Raw genomic sequence first — 24,862 nt, forward strand, 5'->3', positions numbered from 1 at the left:
GGCCGAACACCCTAGGTGCTAGCACACCTTTGTTTGGTCCCCTCCACCTAATTTTGTTCGTGTGGATACTTCTAGAGGGTTGTCTACTTTGACAATCTTGAGATCCGACAAACCGTTGGACTAGCGGGATAGCGAAGGGAATCGCATCTAGGGTAACACTCTTATCTAGTGTAGATCTAGACTTTAGAAACTCGTACTCGTATTTTATTTTTATTTTTCTTCACACGGATCCGGTGGCGGGGGGTTTCAGGGTTTCCACGATGCGGAAAAGCGGTTTTCGCGGTCCGAAAAATCCTACAGAAACATCATGATATATCATATCATAAATAAAAGAGCATCATGTCATATAAATCATAAGAGCATATCATATCATAACTTATTATATCATGCAAGATGTCTTTTAAAACATGTGTCTTGTCATGTGCAAGATCTCTTAAAACATATCATATAATACTTAAACATAATATCAACATGAGGGGCCCCGACTATTTACCACATATCATAAATGCGCGCAATCCCTAGGACGGGGTAGCTAGCCCCGAACCTACTAGGGAACTAGGCCCGTTTCATAGACCATCGACCTAGGGGCGTACTAAGGAGCCCATCCCTTTTTACTAGGCCCGTTTCATAGACCATCGACCTAGGGGCGTTTAGGAGCCCATCCCTGGTACAAGCCATACAAAGTAAAATAGCATATCATGGTTCATGTCATAACATAGCATATCATATCTTGTCATATCATGAAGAGTGCTCTTAGTCCCAACAAGAAGGGAAGCAACTCTTAGGCCTTTACTTGTCATATCATAAAGAGTGCTCTTAGTCCCAACTAATAGGGAAGCAACTCTTAGGCCTTTGCTTGTCATATCATAAAGCATGCATACTTGAGCATATAGTACATCATAAGAGACATTAGCATGCATGGTTCATAAGCATACATAAATGAGCATATAACATATCATAGGGAAACATAATCATGCATGGAATCATTAACTAACATCTCTTAATTCATATTATAGCATCTGAGGCACATAATGAATCATAATTGGATCTCAATCACCAAATTCCATAGGGAGGCCGAAACATGCAAGGTATTACCCTAGGGTACAAGCAACATAAAAGCATATGAACCCTAAATCAATTTCATAACATTTATCATAAAGAACATCATGAGCATATTTAGTTAGGTTCTAAGCTTCCTAGGTCTTTTAATTTAGTTATGGCCGAACTTGTAAAGCATGAACTTAGGTTACAAGTGGCATAAAAACATATGAACCCTAAACCAATTTCATATCATATACTATAAGGAACATCATGAGCATGTTTTGTTTAGGTTCTAAGCTTCCTAGGTATTTCAATCTTGTTGTGGCCGAATATTAAGGAGCATGAAACTAAGTTCTAAACAACATACAAGCATAAGAATATCATGTTAACTTCATATCATATCATAAGGAAAGTCATGAGCATGTTAAATCAAATTTTAAGCTTTCCTAGGCCCTTAATCTCATCATGGCCGAAAGTTCAAGAGCATGAGACTAATCTCTAAACAACATACAAGCATAAGAATATCATGTTAATTTCATATCATATCATAAGGAAAGTCATAAGCATGTTAAATCAAATTTTGAGCTTTCCTAGGCCTTAAATCTCATCATGGCCGAAAGTTCAAGGGGCATGAAACTAAACTCTAAACAATATACAAGCATAAGAATATCATGTTAATTTCATATCATATCATAAGGAAAGTCATAAGCATGTTAAATCAAATTTTAAGCTTTCCTAGGCCTTAAGTCTCATCATGGCCGAAAGTTCAAGAGCATGAGACTAAGCTCTAAACAACATACAAGCATAAGAATATCATGTTAATTTCATATCATATCATAAGGAAAGTCATAAGCATGTTAAATCAAATTTTGAGCTTTCCTAGGCCTTAAATCTCATCATGGCCGAAAGTTCAAGGGGCATGAAACTAAACTCTAAACAACATACAAGCATAAGAATATCATGTTAATTTCATATCATATCATAAGGAAAGTCATAAGCATGTTAAATCAAATTTTAAGCTTTCCTAGGCCTTAAGTCTCATCATGGCCGAAAGTTCAAGAGCATGAGACTAAGCTCTAAATAACATACAAGCATGAGAATATCATGTTAATTTCATATCATATCATATCATATGGAAAGTCATAAGCATGTTAAATCAAATTTTGAGCTTTCCTAGGCCTTAAATCTCATCATGGCCGAAAGTTCAAGGGGCATGAAACTAAACTCTAAACAACATACAAGCATAAGAATATCATGTTAATTTCATTTCATATCATAAGGAAAGTCATAAGCATGTTAAATCAAATTTTAAGCTTTCCTAGGCCTTAAGTCTCATCATGGCCGAAAGTTCAAGGAGAATGAAATTAAGCTCTAAACAACATACAAGCATAAGACTATCATGTTAACTTCATATCATGTCATAAGGAAAGTCATAAGCATGTTAAATCAAATTTTGAGCTTTCCTAGGCCTTAAGTCTCATCATGGCCGAAAGTTCAAGGAGTAACCCTAGGTTTTTAAGCAATCTAACCTCATGAAAAAACACGTAACCAACTTGTACCACAGGTGAGGGGATACTTACAAATTTCTTGCTTAGTTTTTCTTAAAATAAGGTACTCTTGTGAAGAGGAAGAAGAAACTTCTCTTCCTAGTTCTCCCTTTTCTTCTCTTGCTTGTAAGGAGTAGATCTTGAGGACTCCTACTTGTGAATTAGTTTTCTTAGCAAGAAAACCTTAACTTGGATTTTCAGAAATGAGAGAGAGGGAGAGGTTTAGGTCTCGGTGGAGGAGGAAGAAGGAGAAAGAAGGAGGAGGAAGAAGGAGGAGGAAGAAGGAGGAAGAAGTAGCCAAACTTTCTCTCCTTTCTCTTCTCATTCCTATTTATTCTCAATGAGGATGAAACATGTCCCAATTCATCCCCTTGACTCCTCTACTCTCTCACCCTCTTCATTCCCATGAAAATAGAGAGAAGAAAGAAGAAAGGCAACTTGTCTTTTGCTTGCTTCTTCTCTTAACCAAGAGGAAGAGGAGGAAAGCTACTTGATTTTCTCTTGCTCCCTTTCTTAATCATACTCTTACTTTTAACTACAATTTCTATTCCTTGTTATTCATATATCATTCATTACTCTAGTAGTTATCATACACAACTCTATTATGAGAGGTTCATGGTTCAAGCCTTAACTTCTCTTTCTTTTTATTTCTTTTTGATTCTATTTCCATTTCCCTTTTTATTCTAAAATAGAATACCCATATATATAGCTCAAATATTTCATGGGTGTTACACCGGTAGCCATGCTTAAGTCTATCTGGATTCTTTTATCTATATGGACTATGAGATTTGGTAAGTGGATGTCAAGATAGCTTTCCTTAATGAAAATCTTGAAGAAAACATCCATATAAAGCAACCAGAAGGGTTCATCGCAAAGGGCAAAGAGCATCTTGTGTGCAAGCTCAATCAGTCTATGGACTGAAGAAAAGCTTCAAGGTCTTGGTTCATCTGATTTAATGAAGTAATCCAGACCTATGGATTTATTCAGTGTCCAGATGAGTCTTGTGTATACAAGTAGTGATGGAGCGTGTTGGCATTTCTTGTACTATACGTAGATGACATTTTTGGTAGTTGGAAATAATATCAAAGTATTGTCAGAAGTAAGGGTATGCTTGTCCGAACAATTCAATATGAAGGACTTGGGAGAGTGCGCACATATTCTCGGGATCAAAAGGATCACAAGAAAAGAATGTGGTGCTTATTCCGAGCTTCATACTATCCTAACTCGTCTAAGCATGTAAGACTTCATAAAAGTTTTTTCTACCTTTTGGACATGGAGAAACTTTATCTAAAGAGATGTCTCCAAAGACATCATAGCAGATAAAGAACATGGAAGCAAGTTCCTTATGCTTTGGCTGTTGGAAAGCCTAATGTATGCTATGCACGAGATTGGATATCTGTTTTGCCCAGTGCATAGTTAGCAGATATTAAAGTAACCCAGGATCGGGATACTAGGCTGCTGTAAAAGTATATGCTAATTTACAAGGCAGATAATTTGATCCCTGTGGGTTACACGGATTTTGACTTCCAATCAGATAAGGGACGATAGAAAGTCAACCTCGGGGTTTTTGTGTTTACTTTAGGAGGTAAAACCATAACTATGGAGGAGTGTTAAGCATAGGTGCTTTTCAGACTCCACTATGGAAGTTGAGTATATGGCAGCCTCAGAGGCAGCCATAGAAGCTGAATGACTCAGTAACCGCAAGATGGACTTAGATATGATTTCTGGTTTGTCCAAAGATTATTATAATTTATTGTAATAATATTGGTGCAGTAACAAACTCGAAGAAATCATGAGTCCATAAGGTAAGTAAACACAATAGAGCGCAAGTATCACCCAATACGAGAAATTGTATAAATGAGGAGAAGTTGTTGCCGCCTAGATTGCATCAGGTGATGACCTATAGATCCTTTCACTAAGGTCCTTAAGACAAGAGCTTTTGATGGGCATGTTGAAGAGTTAGGAATAAGATGTATGGTAGCATTTATGGCAGCATAGTCTTTTAGTATAAGTGGGAGATTGTTGGAGTGTATACTAAAATCCTAGCTTTTGTATAAACATTTATAAGAATCACATTGGTTAGGAGTCTACATTTATATATACCAAATGTAGATGTTCAATTAATTTATATTGTAGATAACATAGTGTGTGGTGTCACACACTGAAGATTGTGTTATTGGTTCTTTATAAATTATAAACAGTAGCTCACGACTAAGATGGAAAGGAACAAACCATTGGAATAGTCGTAGTGTAATTAGACATTAGTTTATCTTGACTAATAAATTATACTAGTACACTTTAAGTGAATTGAGCAGGACCATTTAAGGAAAGTTCTTTTTATATTGATTTAATAAAAGAACTAGACCTTAGTAATTATGGAAGTGTGTGCTCTTAATCCTAATATAATAACAAGCACATATATTTAATATTTATTTCTTTGACTTATCAAAGGGTGAGATTTAGTTCGATAAATCAAAATGCCCGATAAGTTGGAAAATGATGTTACTTATAGTGTGACTTGTTGATTATAGAAGGAAACTGTGTCTTAGTAATCTAGGTTGATAATGTCCCCAAGAGGAGCTCATAAAGATTGTCATGTTAAACCCTGCAGGTGGACTTAGTCCGACATGACGATAAGGTTGAGTGGTACTCCTCTTGGACTTAGATATTAATTAAACGAGTTGTCAATAACTCACTTAATTAGTGGACATTCGACATCTTAAACACAGGGATATTAACACACTCATAATAAGAAGGAACCCAAAAATGTAATTTGGGATTGGTGCGGTAGTTCAATAATAATTTTTTAGTGGTATGAATTATTATTGATGAAGTTAAGTTGTGTGTTCGGGGTGAACATGGGAAGCTTAATTTCATCGGGAGACCAAAACCAATTCCTCCTCTCGGTCCCTATCGTAGCCTCTTGTATATAGAGATTTATACCCACCACATACCCACCTTCTTACCCACTTTTGGTGGTCGGACAAGCTAGCTTGGAACTTAAGCTAGGGTCGGCCAAGACCCAAAGGTTGAGCCAAGTTGGTGGCCGGCCAATGCTTGGAGTCTAAGCATGATGTGGCCGGCCACTTCATATTAAAAAGGATTTTATTTATAAATTTTTTCTTATGTGGATTCCATGGTTTTAAAAAAAAGTTTAAAATTTAAATCTTTCCTTTTATAGCTTTCTACAAAGGATTAAGAAAAGATTTGATATCTTTCCTTATTTGTAGATTGAAAGGTAGATTTTAATTTTGAGAAAACTTTCCTTTTTTAACCAAGTTCATGATTTAAAAGAGAGTTTAAAAAATTAAATATTTCTTTTATAAGTTTCTACAAAAGATTAAGAAAAGATTTGATATCTTTCCTTATTTGTAGGTTGAAAGGAGATTTTAATTCTTAGAGATAACTTTCCTTTTTTGAAATCATCCACACGTTTGAAAGAAATATTTTAATTTATAAAATTTCCTTTTTATAATCCACCATGAAGGGAAAAAATATTGGAGAAATTTTTTATAAATTTCCGGAGACAAATTAGGAAGTTTTAATTCTTGTGTTAATTAAAACTCTCCTTGTTTTGTTTTTAATAGTGGCCGACCATTACAAATTGAGAAGAGAAAATTACTTTTAATTAAATAAATTTTCCTTTTCATGGCATAATAATTAATGAAGTTTTTATTTAAATTTCCTTATTTGCCAAGACCAAGGATTATAAAAGAGGGGGTAGAGGTGCCTTCATGGCTAACGATTCTATTTTTTTTCTCTCCCTCTTTTCCTTGGTGTGGCCGGCTATAGAAGTTCTCTCTTCTTCCTTTTCTTTCTTCTTCATTGGCCGAACCTCATCATCTCATGGAGCTTGAAGGTGGCTGGATTCTAGCATGGAGAAGAAGGAGAGAAAGGAAGCATCCCTTGGAGCTTGGTGGTGGTGGCCGAACCACATCTATTCATGGAATATTTGTGGTGGCTGAATCATGCTTGAAGAAGAAGGTGGCTTAGGTGGATTCTCATCTTGGTAGATCGCTGCCCACACAACGTCCGAGATAAGAAGAGGAATACGGTAGAAGATCAAGAGGTCATTAAAGTTTACAAAGGAAGGTATAATTAGTAATTAATTTCCGCATTATACTAGTTGTATTTCTTTTGTATGAATTCCAAACACAAGAGGCATTAGATCTAGTTTTTTGAATTAGTTTTTCGAGTTTGTGTTTTTTTCTTTTTCGAATTTGTGATTCGATTATTCTTTTTGGTTAACCTAGAGTTATTTAAGGAAATTAAATATTAGCTTTCCTTAAAAGGCTTTGTCTAGGCGGTGGTGGTTGCTCCCATATCCAAGAAGGCCATGTTCCTCGCCATTTAGTCTTGGAAGCCAATTTTGGAAATTAATATTTAATGAAATTAATAACATAGGTGGATTTGAATCAATAGTGTTAAGTTTCGCTTGCGATTCAAATCTAAACCATTAAGAACAGATAAATTAAATTTGGAATCAATGATCTTATGTTCCATCTACGATTCCTAATTTAACTTCTAAAGAACACAATAGGTTATTTAAGGAAAGGTTCGATACTTGTACAAAAAATTTTTGTATAGTGGAACCGGTACATTTTCCTAGGACTAACCAACATCTTCTTCCTCTCTACCTTTCTTCTCTCCCTCTCCTCCACCATTGCTGATCCTCTAAGGTTGCTAGCACATCTTTAGAAGTTCTCTCCATCGATTTGTTCGTGTGGATACGCATAGAGGGTTGTACACTTGACAACCTTGAGATCCGGCAAACCTTGGACAAGCGGGATACGCGAAGGGCTTCACTATAAAGGTATAAGTCTCTTCCTTGTAGATCTAGTGTAGATCTAGTCAAGAAACCATGTACATGAAGTTTTTACGAAATTTTATAACTTCGCACGGATCCGATGGCATGGGATTCGGGGTTTCCGCAACACAAAAAGCGGTTTTGCGGCCCGAAAAACCCAACATTTGACTAGGCGGTGGTGGTTGCTCCCATATCCAAGAAGGCCATGTGCCTCGCCATGCAGTCCTGGAAGCCAATTTTGAAAATTAATATTTAATGGAATTAATAACATAGGTAGATTTGAATCAATAGTGTTAAGTTCCACTTGCGATTTAAATCTAAACCATTAAGAACAGATAAGTTAAATTTAGAATCAATGATGTTAAGTTCCGTCTGCGATTCCTAATTTAACTTCTAAAGAACACAATAGGTTATTTAAGGAAAGGTTCGACACTTGTACAAAATTTTTTGTACAGTGGAACCGATACATTTTCCTAGGACTAACCAACAGTTTAATGCATATATACTTATATTTCATGCATATAATCACTACAACAAAAACATTGAAAGACAACGGTTAAAAACCGTTGTCGTAGGTCATTTAAAACCGTTGTAATTGGCAGTGTTGTTAAAAGTGGGGGGCTACGACAACGATTTTAAACCGTTGTCTTTGAATAAAAAGACAACAGTTTTGCAACGGTTTAAAACCGTTGTCTTTGAATGAAAAGACAACGGTTTAAAACCGTTGTTATTTAGAGCAATTTTACTGCAGTTACAACCGTTTTTGGGGCTACGACAACGGTTTTTAACCGTTGTCTTTGAGGGTGATAGATAAAAATAACAATTTTAAGCCGTTGTCTTTTAAATTATTATCTTTTAATACCAATATATCAAATTTCAATTTAAATATATAATAAATAATCATAATCAAGAAAGAATATTCCCCACATTAATATCATTCAAAATGTTAGTTATACAAGAATTACAATCACAAAAGAAGAAACATATCTCATGTTTAAATAAAATTTATCCCAATACAAATAAACTCCATTTACAACTAATGAACAATAGCTAAAATACTAGAAACTTGTGATGGTGGTTCATGCCATGTAGGATTGCACTTAATTATTGTCAACCCAAGTCCCATCACAATCTTCAACTTGTAGGATTTCTTGATGGGCCTGAGCACAGACTAATCCAGCATATTTTGTCACCTCGAGCTAGTCTTGAGACGTAATAACCTGACAAACCAAATATAATCAAGATAGTAAGGATACATCAAGACAACTATACATAGAGCAAGAAATGAAGATTGACAAAATTACTATTAATGGCAGAAAACCATTCATTTCGATACAAGAAAAATATTTCTTCTTTGGAGGGAATAGAGGAGCACCATTCATGCTTGAGGTGATCTCCATTCGCTCATCTCTTGCTAGAACAGTTAGTTGCCTGCAATAAAACACCATATCCGTTGAATTGGGTGGAATTAATGGCGTCAAAACAAAAATCATGAGTTTAGGCAACACCTTTGGCCATGGCCATCACTATGTACGTCAAAACCAAGCAAACCATCTTCATCACTACTGCATGCCTGCAAATTACAATAAGGCAAACGTAAGCTATTTCTTAAAGAATTTTGGTAGATGCGTTGAACATATCACAAATAATATATATGAATATGATATAATTTCAAACGAACTTTATTAGCATTACTTTTAAATTGTTTTCTTTCGTCTCAATAGCACAACTACCACAGAGAGTTGAGATGGCCCCAGAATGCCAGTTGTTATTAGCCTAGAGACTCAGACTGATTCAGAATACAAATCAACAACTAATTGTTGTAGCATAGTAAGAAGATATACCAGGAAACAAAGAAAGATGACATGAAACAATAGCTTGTCTTTATTTCTTTCAAAAAATTGTTCTCAAATCTGCATGCAAATATAAGTTAACTATTAAATTATGCATCAGGAAGCAATGTCTTGCAGCATTTGATAATGAATGCAAAGTTGGATTAAGAATTATGCAAGAAACAGATAGAACTACTAAGGAGAGTTAGACTTGGGAGTACAATCTCATCTATTTGGAGGAGTTATTACTATCTGATAATAATATTTCAGGTCAAATACCAAAAAACATGGGTAATCTTCACAACTTAAGGTATTTTGATGCATCAATGAATAACTTGATGGCGCAAATACCATTGAGTTTGGGTGATCTATGCAACTTGGAAACTCTTGATTTGTCTTTGAATAATATTGGTGGAGAACTAGCAAATCTACTTGATGGTTTGTCTAAATGTCCACAAGGATCTCAGTTATGGAACTTTAACATTCATGGCAATAAGTTAAGTGGGTCAATCCCTTTCAGTCTTGGGCAATTATCTCAACTGTAATTCTTGGATATCTCATGGAATTTATTACAGGACAATATTCCAAGTTGTTTCTTGGATTTCATTTTCAATAATAGCTTTAGAGTGCAGCATCTGCATTTGCAAAGGGGGAAGTAACTCATCTTGCAACCCAGATAGAAATAATGCATGGACAAAATTAGTAGGATATTACTAATGCATGGACAAAATTAGTAGGATAAATACTTAAAATGTTTTTTCATTTACAATTTAATAAATTGAGAACTTTTACTAAATTATTCTAGCATTCAACTCACCTTGACAATTTGTGCACATTTAGTTGCTTTACCGAGACCAATCATGCTTTCTGCAGATATCTAATAATGAGAGGATTTAATCATTTAACATGATGGTACTGATGTAAGTATTTTTCTTTCATTAATAATATCACAACTTACCATCTTGACATATGGGAAATCACTCTCTATACCAATTGTAGCTGCCATTGAAGTTTTGCCACTGACATAAAAGAATAAATAGCAGATTGAATCGGCAGAAAAGTCAGATTAATCAATTAGAAAGCTGGTTGTAAATTTACCTGCTAGTTGGACCTTCCAGAAGGTATGTAACAAGTGGGCTCTGATTGTCTTTGATTTGCTCCACAAGAAGCAGGGCTCTCTCATGGATGTGTTTGTGCCTCTCACCACAATCGATAATCCCATTAAGCCTGAAAGCCATTTGCACATTAAAGATAATGCCACATTATGTAACATTAAGAAAATTCAGAGCACAAAAATCTGTAGGCCCTCCTGAACACCCCCAAGTAGAATTTCTTTCAAGGATGTGGAATCAGCTTCAACCGAGACAATGTCAAACTTGAACATACCTGCGTCGTTCAAGATCATCCATTGATGAACCAAAAGCTAGTCCAACCTCATGAAGAGCATTCAAAAAATCATCCATAGTGATTTTTATGCTCTCCTCATCCAAGGGCTTGGTCAAATCATCGAAGCTTATCTGTCGATTCAAGGCATATGAGACAGCACTTCTAACAACACCTTCCAGTTTAGCGCCACTGTAATTTTTAGTTCGTGCAGCTATAGTAAGTACATAAAAACATGTAAGGAAATATGCAGCTTAACAAGTTTGTCATTTAACCTCCAAATGATCTGAAAATGTATGCAACCAAAAATCAAACTGGAATACCTAGATGATGAACAAAACAAGAACAAAAATTGCAATATCTGAGTATCCAAAACAAAAGAAAGCATGAAGAAAAGTTTGCCTCTAATTGAATATAAGTAACCAAATCAGAAGGCAACAACTACAAGAATAAAAGTTATTAAAAATTAAGACATCAATCAGCAACAAAATATAGCATATGAAAGTCCCAAACTATTTGAACATTGAGATTTTAAAAACATTGACAGGTTCTCTTATCCATTTGTAACAGTTTCACTCCTTCAGTAAGAAAAACACTCAAACTCTTCACAAGGATGCTGACATTCTCTAACAAATATCATATTTACGGCAACAACTGAACTCCAAAAGAAGAAAACAAAGAACAAAAAATATTCATCATTGTCCACCAAACAAGATTAAGTGTAAGACAACTCACCTCGAATTTGACAGTTCCCTTCCTCACAACAATGTTTTTGGTCTAAACCTCCAGATTTCACTTCTCCTTCCAGTAGAATTGGGAAGCGATCTCTGACCAGAACCAGCTGGATCCTCTATCAATTTCTGTACATGTTCCAATACTGAAGATACATGATATTAATATTGAGAAAAAAAAGGCAAAACAAGTTTATCCAAGAAACTAAACAATGTTCCATTTTAAAGTTTTCGCATTCTTCCGAATCGGGAAAAAAAGCACACAACTAGTTCTGTACAATAGCAAATATCACAATCTACAAGTTTCCACAAAAGAATAAAACTTACATAAACCTAAACAAAGCCAAAACTTACTTACAAAAACAACGGAATGCCCAACAAAGGAGGAACCTTCAAGCCCATAAAACGGAATTAGCCCAAGAAAGCTCGAACCGAAGAGTTCAAGTACAAGCAGCACACACCTGTTCGGGAGAGGAGACGAGGGCCTGGCTGGAAAATTCTTGTGAGGGGAAGATGAGGTCGTTCTCCTCATTCTAGGGACTCACCGAGGATGACGGCGTTAAGGTGTGAGATCTGACCAGCGCCCGAGGGGTGCAGGGACAAGGATTCCAAGTGCCGGAGGCGGTTGGAGAACGCAATGCCGACCTTCGGAGATGCCGCCGCCTCACCTGTCGTCATCACACACCGATCACGACACCCTTCAGATGAGGAAGAAGACCAATGAGGAGGGAAGAGGTTTTGGTGAAGAGGGACCAAGCACAAGCAAGGAGACGAGTCACCCCTGAGATCTGAGACACCCTAAGCCCTTCACATCCTCTTCCAGGATGAAGAAGAGGAGAAAACAAAAGAAGCGCAGATTCATTCTGCCTTCCTCTTACAGGATGAAAAAGAGCTCATCGGGGAAGTTGGGTGGATTTTGGTGGCAACGAGGTGGGATCGAGAAGAAAGAAAAACGTGAAGTAGATGAAGAGATCGTCGGTTGGATCGAAATGCTTAGGGATCGAGAAGGTAAAGGAGCTGAATCGGCGGCAAAAATTTTTGGGGAGAGGGAAAGAAAAACTCGGCGGTAAAAAATGACGAAGGGAAAAAATATGGTATTCAACAACACTTAATAGACAACGGTTTTTAAAAACCGTTGTCGTAACCCCCAAAAGAAGCGCACATAGACAACGGTTTTCAAAAACCGTTGTCGTAGCCTTTAAAAACCGTTGTCGTAGCTCCAAAAAAACATAAATAGACAACTGTTTTTAAAAACCGTTGTTGTAGGTCAAAAAAATTGCTAAAAGACAACGGTTTTTGTTAAAACCGTTGTTAAAAGGTAAAAAAATAACAGTTTGGTATAAAACCGTTGTCGTTTGAGTGTTGTTGAATGAAGATTTTCTTGTAGTGAATCTATGTTTATTGCACCCTATTTCCTTATAATGTCTTACTTCCATTCTATTTCTTCGGAGATCTGCTCTTTTCTTGTCTTAATTGATAAGACACAATTTGGAATGAATAATAGAGTAGAAAAAGACTCAACATAGGCTAGCCAAATAGACAAAACATACATGAAGGAAAAGACTTTCAAATTAGAGTTTCAATCAAGGAATACACTCTAGCCATATTCCTTGACATGTGTATGTTCCCATGAAAGAAATTCGATAGAAAATAAAGCTGAAACTGAGTCTAGAGCCACCAAAATATTTGGGTAGTCCTAATGAGACATGATCGTGTGAAAATCTGGCATAACCCATGGTCTGGCCATGCCTCGTAGGCATGACCATGTCTTTTTTCAGACACGGTCGTGTGATTTTTCTACACTGTGGACTGAAAGTAAAAGGACCATAACTTTTTATTTTGTTGGAATTATGAGTTATCCCAGATACCAAAATGTAGATAACTTCGAGGTATACAACTTTGTTTCAGACTTCAACTACAGAAAACCATGTTTAGATGGGATAAAAGATGTTTCTATGAGACACGACCATATCTACTTCACCAAGGCTATGTCTTTTACCAGGCCCATGAGACATAACCATGTCTTTTACCAGGGCCATGAGACATGACCATGTCTTTCACCAAGGCTGTGAGACACAGCCATGTGTCTTCCCAGGAGCAAGTCATGCCTCCACTAGCAGCTTTCCAGGGGGTGGCTATGTGAAGCCACAAAGTTGTGCCCACTTTTAGAGCCCAACCAGGGCTAGGCTGTACCAAATGGCACGACTTTACCTCCTCTTCAGAAAAGAACTAAGCAGGGGTCGTGCCTCCCCATTCAGGGGCAATTCACACCCTGGCCGTGTCCTCCCCTATATGGGGGGGGGGGGGGGGGGTTCTCTCCTTACAGGGAATCTTTGGTTTGGGGCTTCGCCCCTATTCCTTGGTGAAGCATTCTTACCCTTGGGGGAGCCTTAGAGCTTCCATCTTTGCCAATCCATCCACCTCCAGAGTAAGGATTGCAAGCAAGAAGACTGGCGATACATTGATAAACTTTCTCCTCTCTTTATCCTATTTATTGAGTTGTAGATTGCTATTTTCTTGTCTCTTGTTTGTAATGCCTTCGTAAAGGAGTAGATTCTCTAATTCTTAGGATATAGGGAGTAATTGTGATGTTTTAATTAAGGTATGAACTATGTATATCTTATTTCCTTGTTCAATGAAGTGTTTATGATATGTTTTTGTATTGTACCTTATACATGTTTGACAAAATGTGTGTGTGGTATATGCATATGAATTATGGTGGATTGGTTAGCTTGTAGAGGTAAAGCGCTAGATTATATAACCAAAGAGCCCTATGACAGGGGATAATTAGTTAAGCGGACTTTTTAGAATGATCCTCTAGCAAGGAGACCAATTCACTATGTACAAAGCGTTGGTTAGTCCTAGGAAAATCGTACTGGTTCCACTGTACAAAAATTTTGTACAAGTGTCGAACCTTTCCTTAAATAACCTATTGTGTTCTTTAGAAGTTAAATTAGGAATCGCAGACGGAACTTAACATCATTGATTCCAAATTTAACTTATCTAATCTTGATAGTTTAGATTTGGATCGCAAGCGGAACTTAACACTATTGATCCAAATCTACCTATGTTATTAATTCCATTAAATATTAATTTGCAAAATTGACTTCCAGGACTGTATGGCGAGGCACATGACCTTCTTGGATATGAGAGTAACCACCACTGGCTAGACAAAGCCTTTTAAGGAAAACTAATATTTAATTTCCTTAAATAACTCTAGGTTAACCAAAAAGAACAATCGAATTACAAATTTAAAAAATAAAGAAAACACAAACTCGAAAAACTAATTCGAAAAACTAGATTTAATGCCTCTTGTGTTTGGAATTCTTACAAAGAAAAATAACTAGTATGATGCGGAAGAAAAATACTAGTTATACCTTCTCTTTGTATGCTAATGACCTCGAGATCTTCTGCCGTATTCCTCGCCTCGTCTTGGACGTCGTGTGGGAGACGATCCTCCAAGATGAACACCACCCAAAGAGCTTTCTTCTTCCTCCTCTAATATTCGGCCACCACCACCACCAAGGAAAAGAGAGCAAGGGAAAAGAGAGGGAGAGAGGGGCCGGCCACACCAAGATCTCGAAGCAAGAGAATAAGAATTGTTGTTGTATCTTGAGGCCTCCCCTCCCCTTCTTTTATATTACTTGCCCAAGGCAAATAAGGAAAAATCTTTTACAAAAATTAAAATCTTCCTCATGGTTTTCCTTTTCCCCTTTAATTTTTTCTTTTCTTTCCTCTTGATTGAATCAATCACCAAATCATGGATTGGTTTTAATTTTGATTGGCCGGCCCCTTACTTGGGCACCAAGCAAGGTGGCCGGCCACCTCATCAAGGAAAAGGAAAATAATTTTTTTATAAAATTTTATAAACCCTTATAAAATTTTACAAGCTCTCTTCTAATTTCCTAAAGTAGGAGTTAAAAAAGGAAAGTTTTAAAAATTAAAACCATGTTTTAAAATTTAAAACTTCTCTTATAAAATTTTCTTTTTTAACATGGTGATAGAAAATTTAAATTTTAAAACTTCTCTTCCTTTTTTCTTAAACCATGAGGATGGTTAAAAAGGGAAAGTTTTAAAACTTTAAAACTTTCTTTCAAAACATGTGGCCTAATTCAAATAAGGAAAGTTTTTAAATTTAAAATCTCTCTTTTAAAACTTGTAGTTTTCTACAAAGAGAAGATTTTAAAATTCAAAACCCCCCTCCTTTTTTGAATTATTATGGCCGGCCCCTACATGCTTGGGAACCAAGCAAAGGGGCCGGCCCCTTAAGAGGATAATGTGGTCGGCCATTGCTTGAGGGTTTAATGAGGCTACGACAGGGACCTAGAGGAGAAATTGGTTTTGGCCTTCCGATGAGTTTGAGTATCGCATGTTCGCCCCGAACACACAACTCAAGTTCATTGATAATAACTCATTCCACTAGAGAGTTATTATCGCACTACCGCACCAATCCCAAATTATATTATGGGATCCTTCTTATTATGAGTGTGTTAGTCTCCCTATGTTTAAGATAACGAATGCCCACTAATTAAGTAAGTTACTGACAAGTCACTTAATTAATATCTAGCTCCAAGAGTAGTACCACTCAACTTCATTGTCATATCGGACTAAGTCCACCTGCAGGGTTTAACATGACAATCCTTATGAGCTCCTCTTGGGGACATTCTCAACCTAGATAACTAGGACACAGTTTTCTTCTATAATCAACAACACACACTATAAGTAATATCATTTCTCAACTTATCGGGCCTATTGATTTATCGAGCTAAATCTCACCCTTTGATAAGTTAAAGAAATAAATACTAAATATATATGTTTGTTATTATATTAAGATTAAGAGTACACACTTCCATAATTACTAAGGTCTAGTTCTTTTATTAAGTCAGTATAAAAAGAACTTACCTAAAATGGTCCTACTCAATACACTTAGAGTGCACTAGTGTAATTTATTAGTCAAGATAAACTAATACCTAATTACACTACGACTATACTAATGGTTTGTTCCTTTCCATCTTAGTCATGAGCAACTGTTTATAATTTATAAAGAGCTGATAACATGATCTTCTGTGTGTGACACCACACACCATGTTATCTAGTTTATAAATTAATTGAACAATTATATTCAACAAATAAATATAGACATTTGACCAATGTGATTCTGTTATTTCAAAAATAAATGTTTACAAAAGCTAGCCTTTTAGTATACACTCTAACACAAAGGAGTATCTAATGAGAGTTTAGAGGATTTCTCCCAAATTAATGTTAGGAAGTGACTTGTAAAATCTATATTTGTATGACTGGGGCGCTTGTGATAATGGATAATCATTTAACCGGACTTTCTAGGTTACCTCTTCTACTTAGTTGCATTAATCTACCGTGAGAAAGTAAATTGGATAACTCTAGGATTGTATGACCGGGGGCCTCAGGGTAAACTTTTAACCAGACTTTCTAAAGTTACTTCTTTACTTAATAACGTTAGAACTTAGATAAACTCTCCGGTGCGATCTTCGTAGGGTTGAGCCAAACTTTAGTTAGAAATCCTACAAAGTGTAGGCATGAAGGTATGGAGATGAATAATGCATAGAGACATTAACTAGCATCATAGTAAAACCAAACTCCTAGAATCATTCCTCCTGAACCAACTCTTCTCTCTCTTACTCTCTTTCTCTCTCTCTTTCCTCTCTCACCCAACTCTCTTTCCAATCTGTTGTCTTAAAGCTCTCAACCGACCTTTCTTTGTCTAGATAACTTACTTTATGAAGTCAACTAGTGCTTAATCAATAATTCTCGTGGAATTAATATTTTTATTACTTGACGACAACTGTGCACTTACAGATTGTACAATAAGTTTTTGGCACCATTGATAGATATTGTTTTAGATTAACATTAGTTGATTAGCATTTGAGTTATTCTTGACATTTCTCTTTTTACATTTTCTTGTTTTTAATTCTATATTTTTGCTTTTATTTCTATTACATGTCTATCATGTTCTGACTATTATGTTTTAGATAGACATGTTTTCCATAAATGAAATGATGTATGCTTCAATTCAAAGGTCCAAACAAATAACTGCCGTGAAACCTCCTAATGTATATTGTGAGATTTGTGATCTAACAAGTCATATAATAGAAAATTGCGTCAATTTATGCAACTTGGAAGCATTAATGGATGATCTCGACAGAAAGCTCAATGTGATTATCTCATCACAATCTCACACATATAACCCCCGTTAAAGGAACCCTCAAAATGTTTTCATGAACAATCAACCACAAGGAGAGCATAACAATTTTGGGCTATCAACGGAAGTTCTAACACCATCTCAGAGGGAAAGAATAGAGAAATTAGTAGAAGACATCTTAACCTCACAAGCTCAAACACATGAGTACATCAAGCAAATGAATTCTAAGTGTGATGACATGGACTCATCATTTGTTAGGATGCCAACTCAACTTTCAACTTGGGAGGAGTCTCGGGTGCCCAAGTATAATGAGGATGAAGGCACTAAGCCATCAATTGAAGAAGAAGATTTAATTGTGTTTCCATTCTTGTTGATACTATTTTTGTTAATGTTTATTGTGATATATTATGTCTTGCTTATGATTATGTTTTGGATGGAAGTTTAGGACCTTATACTAGGGAAGAAGAGCCCCAAGAATCACTTCTTTTGGTTGCACAACCATTTGATGAAATGGATGTGGTAGAAATTGAACTAGTTGATGATGAAAGTATAGTGACTTGTGTATCGATGACAAAGTTCCAAGAATCACTACCTTTAGTGGCACTGCCACCCAAGCTAGAGCCTTCCCTACCCACATCCGGAAACATGCTCGATGATTTACTCTTCTTGGTGATTGGCGATGGTAAGATTATAATTGATATATCTAAAGCTAATAACCAATATTTTTGTGAGCATGTTGGTGGTAGGGCATACTTTGTATAGCAATCAAGTAGGAGCAACCTTGTTATGATCCTTTGAAAGAGAGCATAATTTTTTAGGAGCTAAGAACCTTTTACAAAAGGGTTTTGAAATTTTTGACGCCTCCTAGATCGATATTTAGATGAACTAAATAAGGGGTCGAGCTAATGACCTAAAACAAATACTTCTTGGGAGACAACCCAAGTTCTTTCTTGTTTCCATTTATGTTTTTAGTTTCTTTCTAGTATCTTTTCTTTTTCATAACCTAAACTGTCTACTTAATTTCTCTTGTCTAATTTCTTTATGTAGGTTTCAAAGTTATGGAGGAATGTAAATATTAGATAGAAAAGTATCTTTGGCACATGAATATCTCAATCATTGGGAGCTCATCACTTGGTAACTTCTCTAATTTTAAAACCTATTCCATAATATATTTATAATTTTCATTAGGACAAGGAAAAGTTTAAGTCTGGGGGATGTGTTAGATTGTAGTTTAGTTTTTTCATATTTCTTATTGCATAATAAATTTGCCTAGTTGCATCACACATCATGTTATGATTATTTGTTCCTTAATATAAAAATACTAGCATGCTTTTTATAGATTTCATGTGATTTATTGCTGACTTATAGTGCTAGTATGTTTAGTGATCTATTTTTTCTATCCATGATAGCATGAACTGAGTAATATTTTTACTATAAGAGTTTAAATATTAGCCTTATTTTAGGATATCTTTACACTTTATCTAATTTTGATTATAGATAACTCTGAAATAGTCATGATTTATAGAATTAGACTAGTACTTATATTTCTAAGGTGACCTCTTAAGTATATTTTGGTTACTGGATAACCTCGGATCATGGAAACTCACTTAGAAAAATAAAAATGTCTTCATTTGTGTTAGTGCTACACTTTTAAAGTACAAAAAATTATATGAATAAGGGATATAAAATAGTTGTCATGAGTGAAAACTAATAATTTTCCCCTTTAAGACTGAGTTAAGTTATTGGGAAAATAAATATTAGATTTCTCTTGATTCCGAGTAATCCTTTGAGATATTATATATTTTGAGAGATATGAACTATGTATGAGGTAGATAAGTGCCTATCGTTGGAAGCATAAGGAATATGATCCTATGATGACTTGACTAGGCTTAGGGATTAAAACATGAAAAAGTTAGGCCACTTATTATACTGAGTATGGAGAACTATTTCTTAGGTCATATTCAAACTATTTTTGTATCATGCTCACTAATCAAATTATTTGATAGGATTAAACTGATTTGCTAGAGATTACGATACATTATTTAACTATATGAGTTTAGATGTAGCTTTTGCTTGAGGACAAACAAAGGTTTAAGTCTGAGGTGTGATGTGCGTAGCTTATATATATATTTTAGGAATTATTTAATGCACATCTACTTGTATATCATGCATATAATCTATGATTATTGCACTCTATTTCATTATAATATCTTACTTCCATTCTATTTTTTTAGAGATCTGTTCTTTACTTATTTTGATTGATAGGACATAATTTGGAATGAAGAATGGAGTGGAAAAAGACTCAACACAGGCTAGCTGAACACACGAAACATACATCAAAGAAAAGGCTTTCAAAAGACTTTTAAATAAGAGTTTTAATCAAGGAATTCACTCTAGCCATGCTCCTTGACATGTGTATATTCTTATGAAAGAAATTTGATGGGCATATATTGACAAGGTATTACTACGGTTTGCCATGCAGAATTCCAAGAAAAGATTTCTACCAATGTCACATGGTGTGAGTCTTTCAAAGACTCAAAGTCCCTCTTCTAGAGAGGAGAGAGACCTCATGGATAAGATCGCTTATGCTTCAGCCATAGGATTTATCATGTACTCCATGGTATGCACTCGTCCTGATGTCTCGTATGCTTTGAGCATGATGAGCAGATACCAGTCAGATCGAGGTGAGCGTCACTGGATAGCGGTCAAGAATATTCTTAAGTACTTGAGAAGGACAAAAGAATATTTCTTGATATATGGAGGCGATGCTGAGCTAGTTGTAAAGGGTTATAGTGATGCCGGTTTCCAAACTGACCAGGATGATTATAGATCGCAGTCTGGGTTCGTGTTTTGTTTGAATGGTGGTGCTATGAGCTGGAAGAGTTTGAAGCAGGACACAATTGCTGATTCTACAACAGAGGCCGAGTATATTGCTGCATCAGAAGCAGCAAAGGAGGTAGTTTGGATCCGCAAGTTCATTATTAAGCTTGGGGTGGTTCTTAGCATAGCCGATCCTATAGAGCTCAATTGTGACAACAATGGAGCAATTACACAGGCTAAGGAACCTCGCTCACACCAGTGGACCAAACACATACTATGACATTTCCATCTCATTCGAGAGATCATCGATAGAGGAGATGTCAAAATTTGCAGAGTACCCACAGAGGCGAACGTCGCTAATCCCTTGACCAAGGCTTTGGCATAGAGAAAGCATGATGGTCACACTAGGTCATTGAGCCTTAGAGCCAACACTGATTGGCACTAGTGCTAGTGGGAGATTGTTAGTTAGAGCCCTAGAGCCAATCATTTGATGATTGTTGTATGGACTCGTTGTATCATATTCTTATATATATATATAAAAAGACATTTGTTTATGGTTATTATGCTTACTTGTATTGGTGCCAAATAACTAAGTATATTAGCGTCCTTGAGTAGAAGGTTCTTACATATATCAATCGATTGGTTGAATCGATAGTGAGATGATATAGGGAACACTACTCCTAATCATTCCTAGTCAAGTATTAACATTCAGGGACAATGTTAATGCGATGAGACTAGCATGTAGGTCAACTCGATGACTTGATCTCACAAGTCATGGATATAGAGATATCCAGTTGACACATGGGTATGCATTGGAGAATGTATACTGAATGACCCGCCATGAGAAAGTATCATGGATCGTTATATGAGTGTCATATACATTCTCATGTGTCTATTAGTATGACTATCAGTCCTTGGACCTGAACTCACCATGGTTCCCTACATAAGGAGTTGCATACTTTAGCTTCGTCAAACGTCACCCGTAAATGGATGGACTATAAAGGGGATTACTGGGTATGTAACAAATTATGCCGAGGGATGTGAGTGATGTAGATGGGATCTATCCCTCCTATATGACGGGAGTGACATCATGATTCTTGATAGAGTGAGACCACTAAGTGCATGGCCATTGCCAAATGAGTCAATATGAGATATTGAGCTCATTTGATTATAGTGAGTCTACTAGGAGTTCAAGACATAGATTGATTAGAGGATGACACGGTCTATGCCTCAATTGATCAATCTAGATGTCTAGGATAGAAGAACATTGTCATATACTGTGAGAGTCACAATTAGTAGTCACAAAGGTGATGTTGGATCTCAACATTCTTGTAACTTGTGTAGTAATGAAGTGTTGCTAGATATGGCTCATTATGTATGCTTCTAAATGGGTTTAGGAGCATTGCCAACGTTACAAGAACCTATAGGGTCAGACACAAAGGGAAGTGAGATGGAGATTAGGTTCATATGATGGAACAAGAGGATTAGGTTCATGTGATGAACCAAATTGGATTAAGAGTAATCCAAATTAGACTAATTGAGTTGGACTCAATTTGATTCATGTCTCAAATGAGTCTAATTTAGATTTTGATTCATTGAGTCAATTTAATTCAATGAATAGAGATTCATTAAATTAAATTGATTTGAATCAAATGGTTTGATTTGATCAACCATGGGAGATAAAGAGGTCAAGTTTGACTTGACATGAGAGGGAAGATGAGGGGTCAAGTTTGACTTGACCAAATGCCACATCATTGTGACTTGGCATGGGGCTGACCAATGATGATGTTCCACATCATCAAGGCCACATCATTGTGTGCCAAATCATGTGGAAGACCAAGAGTCATGACTCTTGGTATTACATGGAGGTTTAAAACCCTCCTTTATGTGGCCGACCACATTAGTGCAAGCATTTGTGCTTGTTGTAACTTCCTCTTCCTCTTCCTCTCTTCTCTTGCTCTCCCTCTCCTCCATTGTCGTGACCACCAAGTGTTCTAGCACACTCTAAGTGGGTTCTCCACCTTTTGTCCGTGTGGATACGTGTAGAGGAGTATACGCTTGACACTCTACGAGATCCGGCAACTCTTTGGACGAGTGGGATAAGAGAAGGGCTTTGCTACAAGGGTAACACTCTTTCCATGTAGATCTAAGGTAGATCTAGTATAGACAAACATGTACTTAAAAGTTTTATATTTATCTTTGTACGAATCCGTAGCTAGCTTCGGGGTTTCCGCAACGCAAAAAGTGGTTTTTGCGGCTCGAATTGCTAACAACGCCATCTCATTTGCCTTGACCCATTTCTTATGTCACTCAATCTCCTCTTCACTAAAATCACTATTAGGCAAGTTTGGACAAGTCTCAAAACGTATGAACTTGTAGCCTTCAGTAGTTAAGACAATGTCCAAGTTTCTCTTCCAATCAATATAATTGGGTCCAGTAAGTTTGTTCTCTTTCAATATAACAGCAAGAGGATTAAAGTCCATTTGAAATCCTAAAAATCACAAAATATTTAGTCAAAACAATATCATTTAAATTCACCAACACCTCAAAACACCGTGAATTTTGTATGCCATGATCGTGTGGACGTATACAAATTCAAACATTTATAAGAGGGGATTTTACCCATTAATTTTATTATCTTGTCAACCTAACTTTATGACAAATAAAATTAATATTTGGTTTTTCTTTGATCACACAAATAATAGCAGTGACTCTGATGGGGAGGATACTATTAAATGCGTCTAAGTGTATACCATTACTTGATACTTAGTCCATTAAATAGGATTGTGCCCCTTCAGATAGAGAAGATCACATAAACCTAAATAATTTCCTATAATCATCCATAAAGGAAGTTTGATCTAGTGATCCGCAAACAAACTCACCCGATGTGGAGGAAGGCACTCAGAACCAACGTTCAAGTTTGAATGCATCACTTACAAACCAGTAATGGAGACCGTGGAATTTAAATAATTTATCTCCCATATAGTTATTTAAAACAAGGAATTTTAACATGCACACACACAGACACAGCACATTTAAATAGCATAAAAGGCAATAAATACGAAAAATAATATTCCAACTATTATGGCCTCATCCATAGCTGTCCTCCATGTGTCACCAACCCTATCCGCCGCCATCAGGTCATGTCGTCGCGTCTATCTTGCTTCCTTTTCCATTGCACCTCTGGTCCTCTAATAGCACCATGTCTCGCAAGGATATGATCTTTGACAAAAATAAAATTTTACATTTATCGATCCTATATTCCACGAAGGAATGTACATGTAATCTAGATCGAACAAAAATGTAAAATGCTATAACTAATACAGCTTCTGCTGTATTTAATAATTACAATCATGCACACATATAAAATGTAACACCCATAGGACCCCTAGCAATTTTATATAAATTATTGCATGATTAAAATGGGCTTTATGTAGACTTTTCAAAAATAAAGAGCAAAAAGAACAAAAAAAAAGGGAGGCATGACCAAGGTTTGAACCTTGAACCTCTTGGTAAGTGGTTGTAGGTGGTAACCAGTAGCCCCAGCAGGGGTGTGCTGTTACGAAGAGAAGGGAGATTGTAGTTAAGGGTGGTGAAAGTGAAGGCCCCCTTCACTTAGAAGGAAAAGTTTGAGTTTCCTTCTTCCTTCCCAATGAAAAGATGGTTTTGCCTTCTTCCTTCATTTAGCATAAATAAGAGAAGGGAAAGGAAAATTTCATTTTTTCTTCTTTCTTCCTCCTCCTTTCTCCACCGAAAATCCAAGCCTTTCTTCCCTCATTGTCGAAATCAAGCTAAGAGCCTTCTTCCTAGGAAAACTTCTCAAGCAAGGGTACTCTTCCTTAGTAAACCAAGCGAAAAGGATGTAAGTATTCCCCTCACCTGCAGTACAAGTAGCTTACGTATGCTTCTATGTTCAAATGTTGCTTGAAAAACCTAGGGTCTTACCTTGCAAGTTTCGTCCAAGATAAGAATAAAATATTACCTATGGTTGTTAAAAGTTTCATACTACTTGTTGCTTAAAAAGTTAGAACCATGACATGTAGGTTTCGGCCAAGGATAGATAAAAAGGTTTAGAGAAAAGTTTTGAAACCTAACTATGCTTGTTCATGATTTCTTATGATGTATGATCTCCTATATGATGTTAGTTAATGTTTTTCATGCCATATGCTATTTGAAAAGTTAGAACCATGACATGTAGGTTTCGGCCAAGGATAGATAAAAAGGTTTAGAGAAAAGTTTTGAAACCTAACTATGCTTGTTCATGATTCCTTATGATGTATGAACTCCTATATGATGTTAGTTTAAGTTTTCATGCCATATGTTACTTGAAAAGTTAGAACCCTCTCCTTTAGGTTTCGGCCAAGGATAGATAAAAAGGTTTAGAGAAAAGTTTTGAAACCTAACTATGCTTGTTCATGATTTCTTATGATGTATGATCTCCTATATGATGTTAGTTAATGTTTTTCATGCCATATGTTATTTGAAAAGTTAGAACCATGACATGTAGGTTTCAACCAAGGATA

The 24,862-nt window shown here is 36.1% G+C and overlaps 1 protein-coding gene across 1 annotated transcript; it reads right to left on the reverse strand.

The window, feature by feature from the left end:
* Window positions 1–8,594: 8,594 nt before the first annotated feature.
* On the reverse strand, window positions 8,595–10,813 carry LOC122004288 (3-oxoacyl-[acyl-carrier-protein] synthase III, chloroplastic-like). Its single transcript, XM_042559198.1, has 7 exons — window positions 10,614–10,813; window positions 10,339–10,454; window positions 10,186–10,246; window positions 10,045–10,104; window positions 8,904–8,968; window positions 8,700–8,826; window positions 8,595–8,615 (listed from the first exon to the last, which is right to left on the reverse strand). Exons 3-7 carry the CDS (start codon window positions 10,231–10,233, stop codon window positions 8,595–8,597), a joined length of 321 nt encoding a protein of 106 aa, XP_042415132.1. The 5' UTR covers window positions 10,234–10,246; window positions 10,339–10,454; window positions 10,614–10,813.
* Window positions 10,814–24,862: the final 14,049 nt, after the last annotated feature.

The sequence above is a fragment of the Zingiber officinale genome, chromosome 7B, assembly GCF_018446385.1.
Source record: "Zingiber officinale cultivar Zhangliang chromosome 7B, Zo_v1.1, whole genome shotgun sequence".
NCBI classification, from domain to species: Eukaryota; Viridiplantae; Streptophyta; class Magnoliopsida; order Zingiberales; family Zingiberaceae; genus Zingiber; species Zingiber officinale.